Below are 18,368 nucleotides of genomic sequence, written 5' to 3' on the forward strand. Positions count from 1 at the left end.
GAAGCTGAACACCACTGTCATTATTTTGCTTCCCTCTTCCTTCCTGATATCAGAATAACAGGCACCATCCCGTAGTGGTAACTTTAATACAGGTCACTAAAAAAATAATAATAATTAAAAGAAATATTGCAATATAGAAACCATAATTTTATTGGAAATAATCAACACAACTGCAAGAAGTTTTAACTCAGTGCTGCAATAGGTATATTTTATCATTACAAAACTGCTCTCTGGTTGAAAGTCCTTCAAGTGCAGCAGTTCGAAAGCTGTTTAACAGCATGTCACTAACAGCAAGTTTCTTACCTACTTTGTGCTAGCAAACCTGCCCACATGTGGCAAATCTATTACTATGAGTAATGAAGTCGTTAACATGTTGTACAAAATGAATCTTTCAGTAGCTATGGCAGTCTTTTTGTTGTTGTTGTTGTTATTGGCAGCCTTCATTTTGAAGGGAGTGGCTTTTTCACTTCATTTCAGTTTACCAGTAGACTGACTTAAAGTTTTGTCATCATCCACCTCCAACTCATTCACCTCTTCCTGTAGTTCATCCTGCAGCTCATAGTTGGAGGCTGATTCAGTGTTATCATCCCAGTAATCAGCTTCGTAACTGTCCAGTAAGTGTTTCTGTGGCAGAACGTCATCATCGTCAGGAGGATTCCTTGCTTTTTTCTTTTTCATTTTCTTTTTAATCTTTGAAAGCTGCTGCTGCTGCTTCTCTGTCCAGGCAATGTTTTCTATATGTCTTGACACTTGCATTTTTTTGTAGTCCATTATCTGTTTATTCAGTAGTTCATGATCAATACCAAACAGATTAGGCCGCATGGGTGAATCTGAAGATTGAGTTGTTGAAGGGAAGAGTTTACTGTGGGAAAGAAAACAAGTATTGGCTTGGGGTTTTTTTCCCCACATATATTTCTGTGTTCCCCATGTTACAAAGGAAGAGATACCACCATATCATGTGTACAAGGACAGTCTGTGTCAATGGGAGTCTGTTTAACGGGAGAAAGCAAATAAAGCAACAACATGCCAGATTGTCTTGGGTTACAATACAGAGTGTGATAAAAAGTACCTATTCTATCACCATCTGTTGAGGGTGGGGGGAGTGATCCTTATCTCCATGGGAGACATTCTGCCAATGGGCCATCCATTGAAACCAGGCGGGGCATTGTTCTTTATCTTTTCACAACCCATCCTTCCTCCAGCGAGTCATTTTCTGCCAATGGCCCATTGAGTCCCACTGTGGGACTGATAAAATTACTGCATCCCGTTGGAAGTTGCTCCAGCCAGGGGGAAGAGCCCAACATTTCTTACCAAGAGAAAACAGAGGTTTTGGGACACTAACGTAGCCCCTTTCTCCACTGGACTCCAGAGGGAAATGGGACTCCTCCATATCACTACTGGACCTTTAGAGGGAAACTGCACCTTCTGCAGGAGCACTGCTTCAACTGAACCACATCTGTCACTGCAAGAGGACTGCAACCACCACTGAATGGGACTGCTACCAACACTCTGCCTGACGGGGTGTCAGGTTGTACTCTGTCAGGTTTTGGGGTTTGTTCCTTTGTAGTATTGTATTTCTATTTTAATTTCCCTAGTAAAGAACTGTTATTCCTAATTCTCATATCTTTGCCTGAGAGCCCCTTGATTTCAAAATTATAATAATTTGGAGGGAGGGGGTTTACACTCTCAATTTCAAAGAGAGGCTTCTGCCTTTCTTAGCAGACACCTGTCCTCCAAACTAGGAACGGATGAAACTGCTTAACTCTGGGAAAAAGTGTACATAGGTGAGCACTGGACCTGGGAGCCCCAAGGAACTCAAGACTTCTCCCAGCTCTTCCAAGAAGTGAGAAGCAGCAGCCTGTGCCCAAAACACACCAGAGTGATGCGACACCTTATGCTGGACTTGACTATTTCCCCAAGACACAGAAGAAGGTGTTAGGGGCCCTTTGGGAAATCTGTCACTGGAATGATTTCCCACGGGAAGTTTTTCCTGCTGAAACTTGTCAAATTCTGTCCTGTGACCCCACAACCCACTGCCTGCTGCTTGTGACCATTTAGGTACCAAAAAGCTACTTTGAGGAAGGGTGATGGAATCCTGACCTAAAGGAGACCATGTATTTGTGATTTGCACCTGAAGGACCATTCTGTGAGATGCTGAGGCACAGACGGCATTTCTACCAACAGACTGCAGCACACTGGTGCAAAGGCTGCTGGCTTTGAGAGCATCCAGTCTACAGAACCACCATTCTGATAGGTTGTTCAGCCTATCTCTCAATGGTTAAAAATCCCTCACAGAAGGAAGTTACAGTAATTTCACGAATACAAGCCGCACTGAGTATAAGCCGCATCGCCAGGTGCTGGCAAACATTTCGTTCTTTGTCCATAAATAAGTCGCACCTGAGTATAAGCCGCTCTGTCGTTCACAGGGAGGACCCGCGTGCAACAAAGTTGCCAATTAGTAATAGAACGGCGGCAGGGCGGGGTTTACTGGCTCGGCTCGGGCCATGAGGGATCGGGGCTGCCGACAGGACTGAGTGGCCCAGCTCAGCGCTGCCACTCGGTGGGGCCGCTCGGGGCCGGCCGCCGCTGCCTCTGGGATCGCTCGCCCCGGCCCGGTGCTGTCCCGCGGTGGCAGGAGGGGCACAGAGCCCACCGGCACCCGCGGCGGCGATGGGAGGCAGGGATGGAGCATCCCCGCTCCCGCGGCGGCAGCATGCGGGGACGGGAGTCCCCCGAGCAGCGGGGCCAGCAGGAGAGAGCCCCTGCGTCCCTCCCAAGCGCGGGGCCAGCAGGAGAGAGCTGCCCCTGCTTTCCCCACCCCCTGTGCTGCCTGCACGGAGCAGCTCCACCCGCCACGCAACAGAGTAACCCATTTGTAACAACTGTGTAAATGCAGGGTTTTACTGGCAGGTGCTCGACTTCGCAGTTTGCACTGACTCGGTTTGCACGCCCGAGGTTGAAAATGTCAGAAAACTATTCACATATTGGCCGCTCCTGAGTATTAGCCGCATTTCCGGTGTAGGAGCAAAATTTTGGTCAAAACGGTGCGATTTGTATTTGTGAAATTACTGTAAATTAATTTAGGAAGATTTGTCAGTAAACTTGCGATCCATGTATACCAAACCAAACTCATATCAGAAAAAAGTGGAAAAGTAGAGCAGTACTAGTAGATGCAGTTTTCATCCTCATGAGACAATTACTAGCAAGAAACAAGTATTACTGCTTCAGAGCATTTTAAAAATTCTGATTATCATCAACACATCAAGTCTTGAAATCTTACAAAATCTACATGTCTTTCCCTCATAAAAGTAAGATATTAATACCAGAACAAGTATTGGGTCAGCAGAGATGAAAACAGACACCTATAAAGTTCTGAACCAAAAAGACCTACCTATCATTTTGAGATGTTTCTTCTTCTTCTGGAGGTCCAAAATCAGCAATTGCCAGTAAGTCTTCGACCTGTAAATACATGAAGGCAACACATATTAAGGATCCTGTTAAAATCCACTTTGTTCTCATCTACACAAGAGTATCCAACAGCAAATATGTTCCTTTCTATATTTGGAATATTTAGAAAAAACACTTTAAAACAGCCTTTTCCTTCTTTTACATGGAACTGCTTATACTTCTTGCCTGGAATGTTTTCGTCAAATAGTGGATCCAGAGATTCCGACGCAGTTTTTTGCCTTATGTGCTTTATGAACCCTTGGCTAGGGATTGTCTGACCTACATATTTTTTGGTTTATTTGTTCTTACCTCAGTCTTGCAAATCTTTTTCCATAACATCCTTACACTTATCTTCTTCCTTTCTGCAAGTTTGCATTTCTCTTATAGGCAACTATGATGTTTCCAAATGCCTTTTAGCATGGCATCTAACCAGTAAATGCTACAGATCTATTTTATGCAGTACTTACAGACTATACATAATTGTGAAAATCTTCTCGTTTGAAATTTCATTTCAGCCTTTCTTTACATTAATTCCCTTCTTATCCATTGTATTATTCTAGGAGTTTAACTGGATTCCCTTACTTACAATATTTAAAAACCAAGTTCAGCTTGTTATTTGAATCTGTGATTGACAAAAATCTGATGAACTGCGAAGTGGGAGAAAATGATCCATCTATCTGCTCCCCAGTGTCATTCCCTGACAGAAGTGATACAAAGAGGGCTTTTACTTGTTTTCTGTGAAACTCAGAATTGTTCTGATCACAGAAAGTTCAAGCAGTACATGGTATTTCTAGAGAATCTGAAATTCTTTTTATCCCTTCCAGCTCTGCTCATGCACACTGCAGGAGCCCATAAGGGTCTAACAGTAATTGGCTGTTATTATAAATAACAAGGCACTTCAGGGCACAAAAACATGAACCTGTTCTTTTCAACTTCACATCAACAGCTTGAGGAAACATTTCTCATCAAATCCTACTCATTGGTTGTCATGTTTCTCTTCTGGAAATCTCACTGTTTTAGAGATCTTGCTTCACAGTCCCAATGACAGCTAATTCCTAGGAAACCTCAGTATTCTAGTAATATGTCAACTAGTTCAAACTATCAACACCTTGACAATAAACATGAAATAGTAAAGACAATTTTAAAAGTTAAGGAAAAAAATGTATAAGCCTACATCCCCTATGCAAAGATTTGCGCTTCCCTACAAACATTTTAACAATTCACAGATGGAAAAAGATATGGGGAAAAAAATAAAAACAAAACACCCACTAGTTATTCAAATGAGTCTTAAAAGCACATAACATTTAAAATATGGAAAACAGCTCCTCCAATCTCATTTCTATAATCATATACACCAGGCAACCCTATACTATTCCTTAAAATTATAATTTATCTTTTTAAAATTTCTTCACTGGCCTAATGATACTGCCTAGAATTCTTCTACATATTATACAGGCACCAATATTACTCAAGATTATTTGTTAAAATCATCTTTGCAACTATAGAGAAAAACTGATTTTTAATGTAAACTGGTAGAGCAACTACAGTAATTTCATGACCATAAGGTGCAGCGGACTATAAGGCGCATCCCCCGGGAGTCAGCAAACTTCGCAACTTTGTAGATCATATAAGGCGCACCGGACTATAAGGCGCACTTTTTTTTGCCGCGAAGATCTGTGCCACGTGCAACAAAGTAACGAATTAGTAATGGAAACCCGCAATTGTGGAGTTTACTGACAGGGGCTCAATTTGGAAACATTTTTCACAGATCGGCGTAGGCTTTCAAAGGCAGCCCCAGGTGCCCTCCCCGTGCAGTGGGCTCTGGCACTCCCGCCCGCCCCCGGTGTCGGCTGGCGTGGCTCGGCGCAGCCGCGGGGCCGCCTTCACCTTGTGGCTCTGTTCTGCTGTGGTGCTGTTCCCCATCGCGGCTCCACGGAGCCGCCGTGCTGTTCCCTCGCTCGGCTTGGCGCTCCTGCTGTGCCACCTGTCCCTCACTGGGCTCGGTGCCGCCGCCATGCTGCCCGTCCCTCGCTTGGCTCGGCGCACCGCGACCCCGCCTGTCCCTATCAGCTGTGGCCCCGCTGGCCTGTGCTGGCTGCGCCTGCCCCTATCAGCTGTGGCCCTGCTGGCCCGTGCTGGCCGTGCCTGCCCCTATCAGCTGTGGCCCTGCTGCCCCCAGCACCACGGCCCCAATGGCCCCTATCGGCTGTTGCGCCGCTGGCCCCTATTGGCTGTGGCCCCGCTGCCCCCAGCACTGTGGCCCCGCCGGCCCCTATCAGCTGTGGCCCCTAGGCTCAGGCCACCGCACACAACAAAGTAACGAAGTAGTAACACCTCCCTGCCCGCGCTGCTCCCAGTGCCTGGAGCCACCCGAGGCCGCCCCTCACCTCCCTGCCCGCGCTGCTCCTGGTGCCTGGGGCCGCCCGGGGCAGCTCCCTACCTTCCCGCCCGTGCTGCTCCCGGTTCCTGGAGCCGCCCCCTGCCTTCCTGCCCGCACTGCTCCCGGTGCCTAGGGTCGCCTGGGGCCGCCCCCTGCCTTCCTGCCCGCGCTGCTCCCTGTGCCTGGGGCTGCCCGCGGCTGCCCCCGCATCGCTACTCGGCGCTCCCGCAGCGCCGCCTCGCCTCGCGGCTCTCACTTCTGGGGTGGCAAATGTCACAACTTTGTACATCATATAAGGCGCACCGGACTATAAGGCGCACTTCCGGATTCAGGGAAAAATTTTAGTCAAAAGGGTGCGCCTTATAGTCATGAAATTACTGTAAATGATCATCTCTCTCTCTCTCCTAAGTCACTATATTTGAACATTGAGTCAAAGATTAGATTTACCTCTTTTACAGCTGCAGCTTCTTTGTCTTTTATAAATATTACTGGGGGTACATTTCCTACAATCTGCTGACTCTTCAGAAGATACCTGGCAAAAACACAGCATTCACCAGCATGAGTATCAGTATAGCATCTCCAGGACAAGTAAAAAGTATTAAATGAAATGCAGCAGTGCTGTAAATTTAAAGATATGGCTTGCAAAACTTTCAGTCTGTTGAGGAGTTTTTCAGGTTAACGCTAAGCAATACATCAGCACAGAACCCCAGCTTCAAATGCACAGCATACAAAAACTACTGGCTGCAGGTCCAGATGAGTATTGATGATATTAGGTTTGTCCGTATCTGTATGCACAGGCTGGCACAGGTCTTTCCCCACTTCATTTGGTATCCTTATCCCCACCGTAGGGATAAGAGCAGTGGGGGATAGAGCCCTTGGAGCAAGGCAAGACAACTTATCCTACATGCTAGCTGCAGGAGAGACTGACAGGGCTCCGCTTGTCTTCTTCCTAGCCAGCAACTTTCCTTCTTAAAGAGTAGAAGCTGTGAAGTAGAAGAGAGCATTATGCTGGAGCAGGAATTACACAAAAATCTCAATGATACTGTGAAAAAACACTGGAATCTGTGTTGGAAAAAATGGGCAAAAGCATCACAATACATGCTGGAATTCTTAATTTTGGGGGTTTTTTGGTATCAGCATTGTGAAGAATTTCTGTAATAACAGTCATCCCTTCTGAAGGCCCAAATCATCCCTAGCAATCAGAACTGCCCAGTAAATCTGGAAGGAGATCCTTGCAGCTGTCAGTCCTTCATGCAGCATCCTGTTCTGGGCTACTGTCCTGCACAGCCTGTCCAGCCACCTCCACCAGGATACTGGAATGAGACCTCATCCACACTTCTCTTGCTTTCTGCTCAGCCCACTCCTGCCCTGGGAAAGCACAGCAGCCAAATGAGCCAGCTGCGCTCCATCAAAAGATCACATAGCTGGTCTGACATGGCCACCCTTCCCTGTGAGGCTCAGCACAGGAGATGCTCTACTTCAAGTATCTGAAAACCCAAAGCATCCCAATAGGCCAGGTCTAGACTGTCAGAACACTTAAGAAATAGCTCTGGATTTAGGAAGTGGCCTGTCTATCCCATAGCAGTACCGTATACGTGGAGCACTCTTTCGCAGTACACTTTCAACATAACTTTCCTTCTCCACAGTGGAAGCAGGGTTCCAATACACACGACACGCCGAGAAGTTGGATGACAGGGACACCTATAAAAAAGGCAAATCTGTCTTTAAAAATTATGTACAGTAGTTTCACGAATACAAGCCGCACGGAGTATAAGCCGCACTTCCGGTGCCTCGACAATGTTGCTGTCTTTGTCAATAGATAAGCCGCACCCCGAATATTAGCCGCACTTTCGTTCGTAGCGAGAATCCGTGCGCAGCTTTCACAAATTGGCCAATTAGTAACAGGATCGCGGCATAGCGGGCTTTACTGGCGCGGGGTGGGGCCAGGAAGGCTCGGCCCACTCATGGTTGCCGATGGGGCCGGCCGGGTGGTGCTGCAGCTGCCGCCGGGCTCACTGGCCCCCCTCTCCCGTCAGCACTGCCTCGCTGCCGCGTTTGCTCGTCCTGCCGGCGGGCCAGCCGCCGCCGCCGCTGCGAGGCACGCCGGCCGCCCCGCCGCTGTGTTTACTCGCCCTGCCGGCGGGCCTGCCGCCGCCGCCGCTGCGAGGCACGCCGGCCGCCCCGCGCCATGTTCGCTCGCCCGGCCGGCAGGGCTGCCGCCGCCGCAAGGCTCGCCGGCTGCCCCCTCCCGTCTGCACCGCCGCCGCGTTTGCTCGCCCTGGCCGACACTGCAGGCCCCCGCACCGCCGGGCTCTCCCACGCTGCTGGCCCCGATTCTGCTGGGCTTCCCCCGCTGCCAGGCAGCCCCACCCGCCGGCCTTCCTGCTTCTGCCATGCTCCCCTGCACTGCTAGCCCCATTTCTCCCAGGCTCCCCCGCCCTGCTGGCCCGGGCTCTGCCGCCCCCCCTGCCCCGCCCTGCTGGCTCAGGCTCAGCCGCCCACCCCCACACTGCAGGCCCCGCCTCTGCCAGCCTTTCCCACCTCAGCCGGGGCCGGCCGGGCTCCAGCTTGGCTTGGGGCTGCCGCGGGCTCTCACTTCCGTGTTGGCAGATTTTAGAATTTTGTTCATGTATTAGCCGCCCTCGAATATTAGCCGCACTTCCGGGTTTCCACCAAACTTTTGGTCAAATTGGTGCGGCTTGTATTCGTGAAATTACTGTATACACACACACACTTCACATACAACTAAGTCTGTGATGGAAGTCAGAAAGCCTGCTAGAAAAATTCTTTTGCTAAGAGAAGTAATAATATTAGGCCAGAATCAGTTCATGAGTAAATCAGGACAGATCTACACCCAGCAAAGTTCCAGTACAGCACAAACACCGTGCAGCTATAAAATTTGTATTGTACTGGGAAGAAGGCTGTTTCTTTCCCTCTCTCATGTTACCAGTTGTTTAATTTACAGCAATGCCTCCTGTGTCTTGCCCACACCAGCCAGCATTTTTACATGCAGACGTGATCTGAAACAAGCAATCCTCAAAGCCCTAGAGAGACAGAAATACTCTAAAGGATATTGCACATATAGAGCCAAAACACTCATCTTGCCCATGCAATTTTGAACACTTGTCTAACAATAGAATGAATTCAGCTGGCAAAAACATCTATTTCAGTCATGAATGACAAACCTTTTGTCATAGATGCAGTTATGAGGTACCATTTTTTCCATGCTTCTAATATCAAAGCTAAGTCCACCAAGCTTTTAAGCCAAACACTGGTATAATTTAATCTTTACAGAGCCGCAATTGTAGAAGATAAAAACTGCAGACAACAAACAAGAATGTGGAGGCTGATTTAGTTCCTGTATCAGAGCTCTAACATCCCTTTCAAATCCAAAAATTACGACACCACTAGAAACAATTATGTACAAATCTCAATTCTTTCTCGGATCTGGCTTGACAACGACATTCTCTAAGGCTTGCCCTTTTTTTTGAACTAATCTCATGTATCACTTAGGTCTTCTGCCAGTAATGTTGCTGGTGAGTAACACAAGGAGGTGACAACTCTCACACAGCTGCAAGAAGAACAGACTCTTGGAAAGATACATTTAGGTTGGTAAAACCAAGCTCCTCCTTCTGAAAGGGCAAGACCAAGAGTTTATGTCTGAGTAACAGAAACAAAAAAGTCGTATCAGGAGAATCACCATGTAATTGGCCTGAGTTGCATTTGCATTAGAGTGGCAAAGGTCTCGTAAGCCAGGTACTACAGTGGCAAAGCTCTGCTTGTGTGTACTCCAGAGCCTGATTTTGCTGCACTCTGCCACATCAGAAGCAATGCAGCAAAACTCCTCTTGCACACGTCACAACAGCCAGGGGAGCTCCTCTGGCACGTCCATGCCAACCTCACCATGTCATCAGAGTGGCTCAGCACAAGCTGTAGCTTTGGCACTTGCCTTGCAGATTTCCAGCTTGAGATCATAAAATTCTTGACTGACTTCACAGGTAGTGGCCATCTCTAACACAGCTTTATGAATAAGACCATCCAAGACTCTGCAGCGCATGTTATCTTCTTTCTTTGTTTTTGTCAGATCATTTTTCATTAAAAAGTCCAACTTGGTTGGTTTATTCAACTTTAAAAAGAAACAAACAACATTAAACAGTAGCTACACACTTGTATTAGGCAACTATATACAGTTTCATGCACTTTACTAAGTATGCTCTTATTTCATTATTGCAGCTGTGATGTCTTTATATAGGTCCTACATATCAAGTGTTTCAATAAAGAATACTTCTGTTCATAAAATCTTTGACATTTGTGTACTACAGTCAAAGTTTCTAAAGTTCTTTTTGTATTTTGTAGCAAGTTATGAAGCTCCCTAGATCTGTTTTCTCAAGCACAGCATGCATTACTGAAAAGCTTTGCTGGTTTGAAAAAACAAACATTCAAAAAATTTCATTAAACTAAGCTCATAGAAATTTTAATCTGGATCAGTACTCAGGAGTGTGCAAGAGAGCACTGATGCTGGCAAGGATGAAAGATCAGTACAGAAGAGGAAAAAGCCATGGGAAGCCAAATGGCAAGCCTGTCACAGTCAGAACCCTACTGTTTGTTTGCTATTTCTCCATCCAAAAATGCTTCAAAGTTAGAATCAATGGCAGAAACACAAGTCTGTTCCTCCTAGCACAAATAAACACCTTAAATCACCTTAAGAGCTTACACTTACTGTTTGCGGTCCCAGGGTAGGGCTGTCATACCAGAACTTCTTTCTTTTGGGAAAAGGAAAGGAAATCAGCCTTATCTTTCAGTAGCTCAGACAAATAAAGATTCCCTGTGTAATTAATATTCCACCTGCCTGAAAGCACACCACAACACCCAGGTTTACATGCAAGTAGCTCTCCTCACAGCTGGGGTGCAGACAACAGCGGTCCCCAACCACAGCTGAAGCTGCACATGGACAGCAAGGGGGTGGAAAAGAACAGCTCTCATGTTTCTTTAGATTCATAAAATCATTGAGGTTCGATAATAGGGCTAAGATCATCAAGTCCCACTATTAACACAGCACTGATAAGTTCAGCACTAAACCATGTCTCTTAAGCACCACTTCCAGGTTTTCTGAACACTTCCAGGGACAGTGATTACACCACTTTCCTGGGGATCCTGTCTTACAGCTTGACCATACTTCCCTTCCAGTGAAGAGATTTCTCCCAATATACAATCTAAATGCCCCTCCGTACAGCTTGAGGCCATTTCCTCTCGTCCTGTCACTTGTTTCCTGGGAGAAGAGGCCCACCCCCACCCGGCTACACTCTCAGGCACTTGTAGAGAGTGATAAGGTCCCCTCGGAGCCTCCTTTTTTCAGACTGAACACCCGCAGCTCCCTCAGCTGCTCCTCACAGGACTTGTGCTCCAGACCCTTCGCCGCTGCCCTTCACTGGACACGCTCCAGCCCCTCAATGTCTTTCCTGTACTGAGGGGCCCAGAACTGGACACGGCACTCGAGGTGTGCAGAGCACAGAGGAACGATCACTGCCCTGGTACTGCAGGACACACTACTGCTGATAGAGGCCGGGTCCGTCGGCCTGCTTGGCCACTGGGCACATGTGCAGCCGCTGCCGACCAGCTGAGACCGGCGGCTCGGGGTCTGTGTTTCTCTCTCCTCCGCGCTACCGGGAGCGCCCGAGCCCCGCAGCCTCCCTTACTCCGCTTGCCCAGCGCCCACAGCCCACCCCGGCAGAGCCCGGCACGCCGGGAGGGCCCATCTCCCGCCGGCCCCGCACCTACTTATTCTTGCGGAGCATTTTCCGCAGCAGGTTCCTGGGGCCGCCCAGGGCTGCGGAGCTGCGCAGGGCCCGGCACCACCGCGGCGCCGCGGCCGCCCGGGCGCCCCACATTGCTGCCCCGGCACGGCCCGGCCCGGCCCGGGGAGATCCCGCCTCAGCTCCGGCTGTGGCTGCGGCTCCCTCTGCCGGCATGGAGGCCCGGGCTGGCGGCTGGAGGAGTCCCGGCCACTGCCGGAGAGGGAAGGAGGGAGGGAGGGAGCTCTGTCAGGCCGGGCAGGGCTTGCACACATGCACAGCCTGCGCACAGCTCGGCGCTTCGGCCCGAGAGGGAACTCGCCCCCGGGGTCGGGATTGCTGCTGGAGCCGCTCCCACACGCCGGCTGCGCTCGTGGCTGTGCCGGGCGGTGCCTCTAAGACACGATTGACATGTCTAAGACCGACTGTAAAACCAAGACACGATTTACATGTCCTTCAGTTCGCTGTTGCATCGGCGGGCAGTCGTAAGGGGATGCGAGGAAAGTAAATGACACTGAGGCAAGACTCTGTGCTCTGGAGTTTTCCAGTGAAAATCAAGACAAAACACTGCAGTTTTCCACACAGAACCGCTGTTGGGTATTTAAATAAATTAAACCCGTGCTTTATTTATTTATCTGCATAACACTGTGGGATGATTACACCAAAAGCATTCAAATTAGTGTTTCTGCAGTGACGGCATTAATCCTAAGTGCCAGCTGCTTTAGGGCAGCACCTCCCGAGGGATGGGAAGACCCGCCAGGCCCGCCTCTATGCTTTCTGTCATTTCTTCCACCATAACCCAGCGTGTCTTCTTGGTGGCACTTCCAATGTGAGGAGTTATTATAACATTCTTCAGCTTTAACAAGGGGTGATCCCTGGAGAGGAAAAGAAATGCTCAGCAAGTTGCTCACAGCACATTCATCTATTATTTCATCACCTGCAGGCACCCGGGGAAAATAATAATTAAAAATAAAACAAAAACCTAATTGCATGACCCAAGCATACTCAGAGGAGTTCAAAGTGCTGCCTAGCTTGGTGGGACTTTATGCAACAAATCCTCCAAATGAGTGAGTGTGAATTTTATTTGGCTGGAACAAGATTAGGGACATGGTTTCAGCAGGACTAGTGCACATCTCTCATGTACTCCAACTAACAAAATTATGCAACTTCTCACATGCTCACAAAATTTTACTCAGTTCGAACATCACAGATACACCCTTTTGTATTTAACTTAAATACATGTCCTACCTTGGCAAAGGTTCAGGATATGTCACATCCAGAGCAGCTGCCTTAATAACTTTGTTTTGAAGGGCTTCCACCAAAGCGTCCTGATCCACTACCAGACCTGAGTCACAGCAAGAAGGGTATGTTTATTTTCCTGTTCCTTACTGTCCTCTCAGCATTCTTTTGGGCACAGTGGTCAGGCAAACAGCAGGGCAGGACATGGTCACGGTGCAGAAGCAGCAGCAGAGTGTGGTGGAATGGGAGGGGGAAGCTTGGGCATGTGCATCAGGGAATTAGCAGCACGAAACAGAGTGCTAGGCGTCAGAGCAGGCTGTGCCAACCTGATGTGTGTGAGCAACAACACCGCATAAAATAAAGGCTTAAGTAGGAGATATATAAATACACATTTCCAGCTCACTAACATTTCAGAGATTTTCTCATTATTATGGGAACACTTATATATTTTACTGAGATATCACCATGGGTGTCCAAATAAACTGGTAACAAGAAAATTTACAGAAAATTTCAGAGGAACAGACTCTGTATTAGAGATTTTCCCAGGACTTGTCATGCCAGCAAACCTTAATGCAGTTCTGTTTATTCTGCACCTTACCTCTGCTGATATTAATAAGGGTGGCAGTGGGTTTCATCAGCTCCAGCTCCCTCTTCCCAATCAGTTTGTGTGTCTGTGGAGTTAGGGTCACAGCCAGCAACACAAAATCTGACTGCTGGAGCAAATAATCTATCTTCTTACAGTAAACAGCTCCAACAGCACTTTCTTCTTCTTTTTTTCTGAAGAGAAAATCCCAGAATTAAACTGCAGTAGCAACAAGGGAAATATCAAATCACAAGTAGAGAAAATGTTTCTTTTTTATCTTCACTGCATAGTGCAAAGGAGTTAGCTGCTTGTCTGAAACTCAGTAAAGACAAAGGTCAAGCTATTTCCCACAATACCAAGTGAACGCAGTACTGTGGAGATGGAAAGTAAGAAATGGATATCATGTAAATGCACTGAATAAATGATAAACCAAATGCATTTGTGTCACAATTTCTGCTTATAATGGGGATTCTTTTCCTACCCAAAAGCAAGACTGTCTTGTGAAAAAACACGCAATTTAAGTAAGTCATGTGAAAATTACTGAGGAAACACACCAGACAGGGCAGGGTTTAGATCTTCCCAAATCTATGTCAGCAACAGCCTAATTGTGCTGTGCATCAGTTCTGATTCACTGCATCACGCTGCAGGACCTGCTGGTGCACTCTATCTGCATCAGGACAACATTGGCTGGCTCTCATCAAATTCCCACAAAAGAAAAGAATGGAATGGGCCTGATGGGACCACCGGGGCACAGGGCACATGCACCTCATCCAGAAGACAGCCAACAGAGTGACAAATCTGGCCCTTTATTGTCACGTGGAAGGGTGAGATGTCTCTGCCGGAATCCCTGCCTCACCTAAATCACAGGAGTTAAGTCCTCCCAGTTTTCTCCTTTCCAGTTCACCGAAATATCACCACCATGGCAGGAAGAACTTGGGAGCCCCAAGTAATGGGGAGAACAGTGACATACATCTCTCCCATTCCTTCCTGACTTTCTTTCTGTATAAATTGGGACATTATTGATCATCTTGGAATAAGTGTAGGTACTTGTCCACTTAAAATAAAGAGCAGTGCAAAAAGTGAAAGCATAGTGAAAAGCACGGATAACATATAAAAGCAGTGACAAAACAGAGTTGCCATGGAGCTGCAACCAGCTTTACCTCTGATTTCTGTTGTGGTACAAAATCTTCATTTCAAAGGCTTTGGCTCTTTCGGCCACTTTGTAACCGATGGTGCCCATTCCCAGGATCCCCAGGGTTGCTCCAGAAACCTCAACCCCCAGCCAGTCAGCAGGGAAATACTCTGTGTCAGGGGAGACTGCCATCTCATGGCCTTGGAAGAGCAAAAGAAGAATTATGTAATGTAAGGGATGTTCCAGCATCTGGTTACTCCCCACCTCTAGTAGCAGTAATATATTGTCATCGTGTTTCTGGACAAGAAGTGAGTAATGCTGCACTGCAGACATGACTGCTGACACTGATTTCTTGCTCAGGAGGGAAGCATACCCAGCCTCTCTTTGGCAAGAAAGGAGATAAGGAAGGTAAGGCCAAAGCAGTAGTAAGGCCATCCAGTTCCCAACAATGAATAAGTGGCTGTGGGCCAAGGGAGAAGAGGCCTGAATTTAGAGCTGTCCAAAGAAGGAACAACCCTACCTTGCCAATATGCCAGTTTGGAAATAGAGTGCCAGTTATTGTCAACAACACAGATTTGTCTTAACCCCTTCCTTTTCCCCTATTTCCCGTGTTTCTAGTTTTAAGCTTACTTTTGCATCAGCACATGTTTTCTGCATGTTTCAAAGTAATCTTTTCTATGAAAATACTAAGACCATTTAAGTTATTACCTTCCACAAGTCTCCTGGCAGATGCCAGCAACAAAGCCATCCCCATGTCTGCAGTGTCAGTGGAAACAACAAATGGAGTATTGGACACCTTCACACCATAGCTGGAGAGGAGTTTCAGGTCCAAGTGATCTATTCCCACTCCAGCACTTGCAACTATCTTCAAGTTAGGCAAGCTCTGGACCAGCTCTTCATTAATGACTGGTCTGTGGTACCATACATAGATAGCGCTGATCTTTTTGCTGAGAAATGTCTTGTTTTCAAGATATTCTTTCATAGTGATGAGATGAAAACGTTTCTTCAGAAATCCAAGATGGTCTTCATATACTCCAAACCTCTCTCCTATAGAGTCAACTAGCACATAAGGCAGTTCCTGACCCTCCATGCCCTACAAAAGCAAAGAGAACCAAAAGGACATGGTCTGAAACGATCCATTATACCTTTTTTCCTAAAAATCAGGAACTGATTGCCTCAATTACTTGCTGTTTTCCTATTTGATGAAGGATTTGGCTAAAGATAACCACTCCCACATCCAGAAATCTTTTGGGTTCTCCCTGTGTTATTCAGAAGGATGTTCAATTTCTATATAATCTTGTTAATAAGAAAACATTTCTGAAAGTGTTTTTCATTTCTGTGTGTGTATTTCAGAATGTATATTCTGAATGAATAACCTGAACATGCACTTTCCCCAAAGCCTAGGAAAGCTAGTGTCTCCTTCTTGACAGCTGATGGAGACATAGTTGGTATCTTGATTACATCCATAGGCACATGGTGACATCCCTTATTTTGTTCCCAAATGCTGAATAGCTGTTGGGCTTTCCTATTTCCTGCTGACTTTGGGCCCCATTATGCCAGCACTGGAGCAGCCAGTTCCATTCTACATACCTGGTGGCTGCAATCTTTTCCACATGTCTCGAAGTTCTGATGAGGTTAGACTGGGTGGTTTCTGCTTCTTGTCTGAATTCCCTCACTCCTTCCTGTATTTTCTTTTCTCAAGGACCAGCTTCTTGATGGAACCCTTCTCTTCCCTCCTCCCCTAATAACTGATGATATAGACCCATTGACTTCCATGTCCACTGGGTTTTTTCCACTACTGGGGCAACTGTAGTTGTTCTTGTTCGAGCCTCTATCTCTGCTATCACTTCAGATGGAGTTTGTCCCCTTGTAACTTGAACTCAATCAAGTCACCCTCAGCATACCAAGTTCTGGCATACCAAGTATGCTAACACTTAAACACATGAGTAAACCAGCAACTCCTGTTCAATGTTCAATATTTAAAGCCAAAGTCTTGATATTTTAAGAATGTGTCCATGTGAGTAGAAAGGTATCTTTTAGTCTGCAAGTTCTGCCACTTCTGCAATTATATTAAGCAATTATAATTTATAAGATTATATCAGTAAAAATCTCATTTAATGTAACAGAGCTATGAATTGTCAACTATGAACTTTTGGGTTATCCATGAACATAAGTTTACCCTTCTTTTCTTCTGTCTCCTTCAGTGCTTTGCCAACTCTTCACTCTGCCGACTCTGCAAAGAGCCAAGGCTGTGATCTCAGGTTAAAGCCGAGACCCCTCCCGCCGCCTCTCAGCCCGAGGCAATGCCGGCCTGGCTCCCCATTTCCTCCCCCGTCCCGGGAAGTTTCCCCTGCCCAGGGCGGGCTGAGCGCTCGCCGCTGTCCGGGCGGGCCTAGGGCTGGGACTAAAGATAGGGGAGAGCTGGAGCGAAGGACGGCCGGGAACGGGTTGGATCGCTCCCGTTCGCAGCCCGCGGGAGCGCCGTGCCCCGCACGCCCGGTGCTACCCCCGGAGCCTCCTTCCCCCGTGGGGCTTGGGTCCTGTCCCCTGTTCCCTGTCCCCTGTCCCCTGTCCCGGCCCGGCAGAGCGAGGGGGTCCCGCGGTGCCGCTCGCACTCACCCCGGCCGCTCCAGCCGCACGGCGGGGGCGGAGCGGCACCGGCCGGCGAGGAGGGCACTGCCCGGGCCAGCGGGGAGGAGAGGCGGGACAGGGCATGGGACGGGCATCTGCTGGATGCCAGAAATCCGGGGATTTTGAGCTCTCTGTGCTTTCAGGCATAGACCCCCTGGAGGACACTGCTTTTTGACCTAAAGCCTTGGAGACAGCTTCTGAATATGAGTGATAAAGCGAAAATCACGAGTGTGTAGTAAATTAGAAGTGTGTGCTTTCACTTGATGGTGGATTTTAAAATTAAGGTTTTTATAGCACAGTAATAACTATGGGACAACATTAAAGTTTTTAAGCATTGTCTCTTTCTTGGTTCATCTTTCTTCATCTTCCTTCTTCATGAGTTTCAGGTAGTAGTTTCTGGTTGGTCAGTCTGTGTCACTCTAAAGGTCATAAGAATCTAGTTATTTGGTCAAAAGTATAAATAATATAGGTGTTAATTCTCTGTTAGACTATTTAGCTTTAAATGACCTTGTAGCAATTGCATCTGAGGCCATTTTTCCTTGCTTCTAGCAAGTAACTAGAAGTGCTATTGTACACTCTGTACTTTCTGATAAAATATAATAAACAACCAAGCCCAAATATGAAAAAAACTGTTTCTATCGTATTTTTGTTAATCTTGAATCTGAAGGAAAACAGACAAGACTAAGACAAACCACTAATTAAGTGGTGCAAAGCCCCCACACTGCTGTTACAGGCACCCCAATCCCTCTAGGAGCTGGGAGAGAGCAATGGGAGGTCACGAGTGATTGTGTGTTGTTGGAGAAGTCTTTCTGTGCCATTCCTGATTTCAGGATTTTGCATTAACGTCCTGCACACTGTATTTTCTATGTCCTTGAAAACTGGACATGGTCTGGTCTTTCTGCTGGTCACGACACTCTGTGCACATGAATTAACATAAGATGTAGAGTTGTCTCCGACCGACAGACACCAGTGACAGCTCTCACTGCTGTCACATGAAGGCCTTTTCCAACCTATATGATTCTAGGAACACCCTCAAAAACTCTCTTTGAGAGCTAAGCAGATGAGGCAAGCCCAGGTTCTTGGACACTTGAGATGTTATCCCAGCTACAGGCAGTTCTGTGCCAATTTCAGCTGGGAATGTGTGAGAATTTTTCTGTCTTGGTC

General features: G+C 47.3%; 2 protein-coding genes across 3 annotated transcripts; both read right to left on the reverse strand.

Annotated features, from left to right (window-relative positions):
- Positions 1–126: 126 nt before the first annotated feature.
- RBFA (ribosome binding factor A) lies at positions 127–11,721 on the reverse strand. 2 transcript variants are annotated; one of them, XM_033077126.2, is made up of 7 exons: positions 11,606–11,721; positions 10,548–10,590; positions 9,777–9,953; positions 7,416–7,528; positions 6,275–6,359; positions 3,392–3,459; positions 127–862 (listed from the first exon to the last, which is right to left on the reverse strand). In XM_033077126.2, the coding sequence occupies exons 1-7, from the start codon at positions 11,713–11,715 to the stop codon at positions 469–471; spliced, it is 990 nt and encodes a 329-aa protein (XP_032933017.1). In that variant the 5' UTR covers positions 11,716–11,721; the 3' UTR covers positions 127–468. The 2 variants fall into 2 exon arrangements, with proteins under 2 accessions (XP_032933017.1, XP_032933022.1); XM_033077131.2 differs by lacking the exon at positions 10,548–10,590 and having other exon boundaries at positions 11,606–11,684.
- Positions 11,722–12,207: 486 nt separating this feature from the next.
- Positions 12,208–17,248, reverse strand: LOC116991991 (probable 2-ketogluconate reductase). The gene is made up of 7 exons (XM_033055220.1): positions 17,193–17,248; positions 16,753–16,806; positions 15,282–15,666; positions 14,602–14,773; positions 13,457–13,635; positions 12,868–12,964; positions 12,208–12,494 (listed from the first exon to the last, which is right to left on the reverse strand). Exons 3-7 carry the CDS (start codon positions 15,661–15,663, stop codon positions 12,341–12,343), a joined length of 984 nt encoding a protein of 327 aa, XP_032911111.1. The 5' UTR covers positions 15,664–15,666; positions 16,753–16,806; positions 17,193–17,248; the 3' UTR covers positions 12,208–12,340.
- Positions 17,249–18,368: the final 1,120 nt, after the last annotated feature.

Source organism: Catharus ustulatus, chromosome 1, assembly GCF_009819885.2.
Source record: "Catharus ustulatus isolate bCatUst1 chromosome 1, bCatUst1.pri.v2, whole genome shotgun sequence".
Taxonomy (NCBI): Eukaryota; Metazoa; Chordata; class Aves; order Passeriformes; family Turdidae; genus Catharus; species Catharus ustulatus.

Coding starts and splice junctions, on each gene's coding strand:
- RBFA (XM_033077126.2), bottom strand. CDS start 11,715: ATGTGGGGCGCCCGGGCGGCCGCGGCGCCGCGGTGGTGCCGGGCCCTG. Junction 9,954..10,547: donor CTACCCTGGGACCGCAAACA/GTAAGTGTAAGC, acceptor TTCTTTTTAAAG/TTGAATAAACCAACCAAGTT. Junction 3,460..6,274: donor AAGCTGCAGCTGTAAAAGAG/GTAAATCTAATC, acceptor ATGTATTTACAG/GTCGAAGACTTACTGGCAAT.
- LOC116991991 (XM_033055220.1), bottom strand. CDS start 15,663: ATGGAGGGTCAGGAACTGCCTTATGTGCTAGTTGACTCTATAGGAGAG. Junction 14,774..15,281: donor TGCCAGGAGACTTGTGGAAG/GTAATAACTTAA, acceptor TGCTCTTCCAAG/GCCATGAGATGGCAGTCTCC. Junction 13,636..14,601: donor TACCACAACAGAAATCAGAG/GTAAAGCTGGTT, acceptor TTTTCTCTTCAG/AAAAAAAGAAGAAGAAAGTG.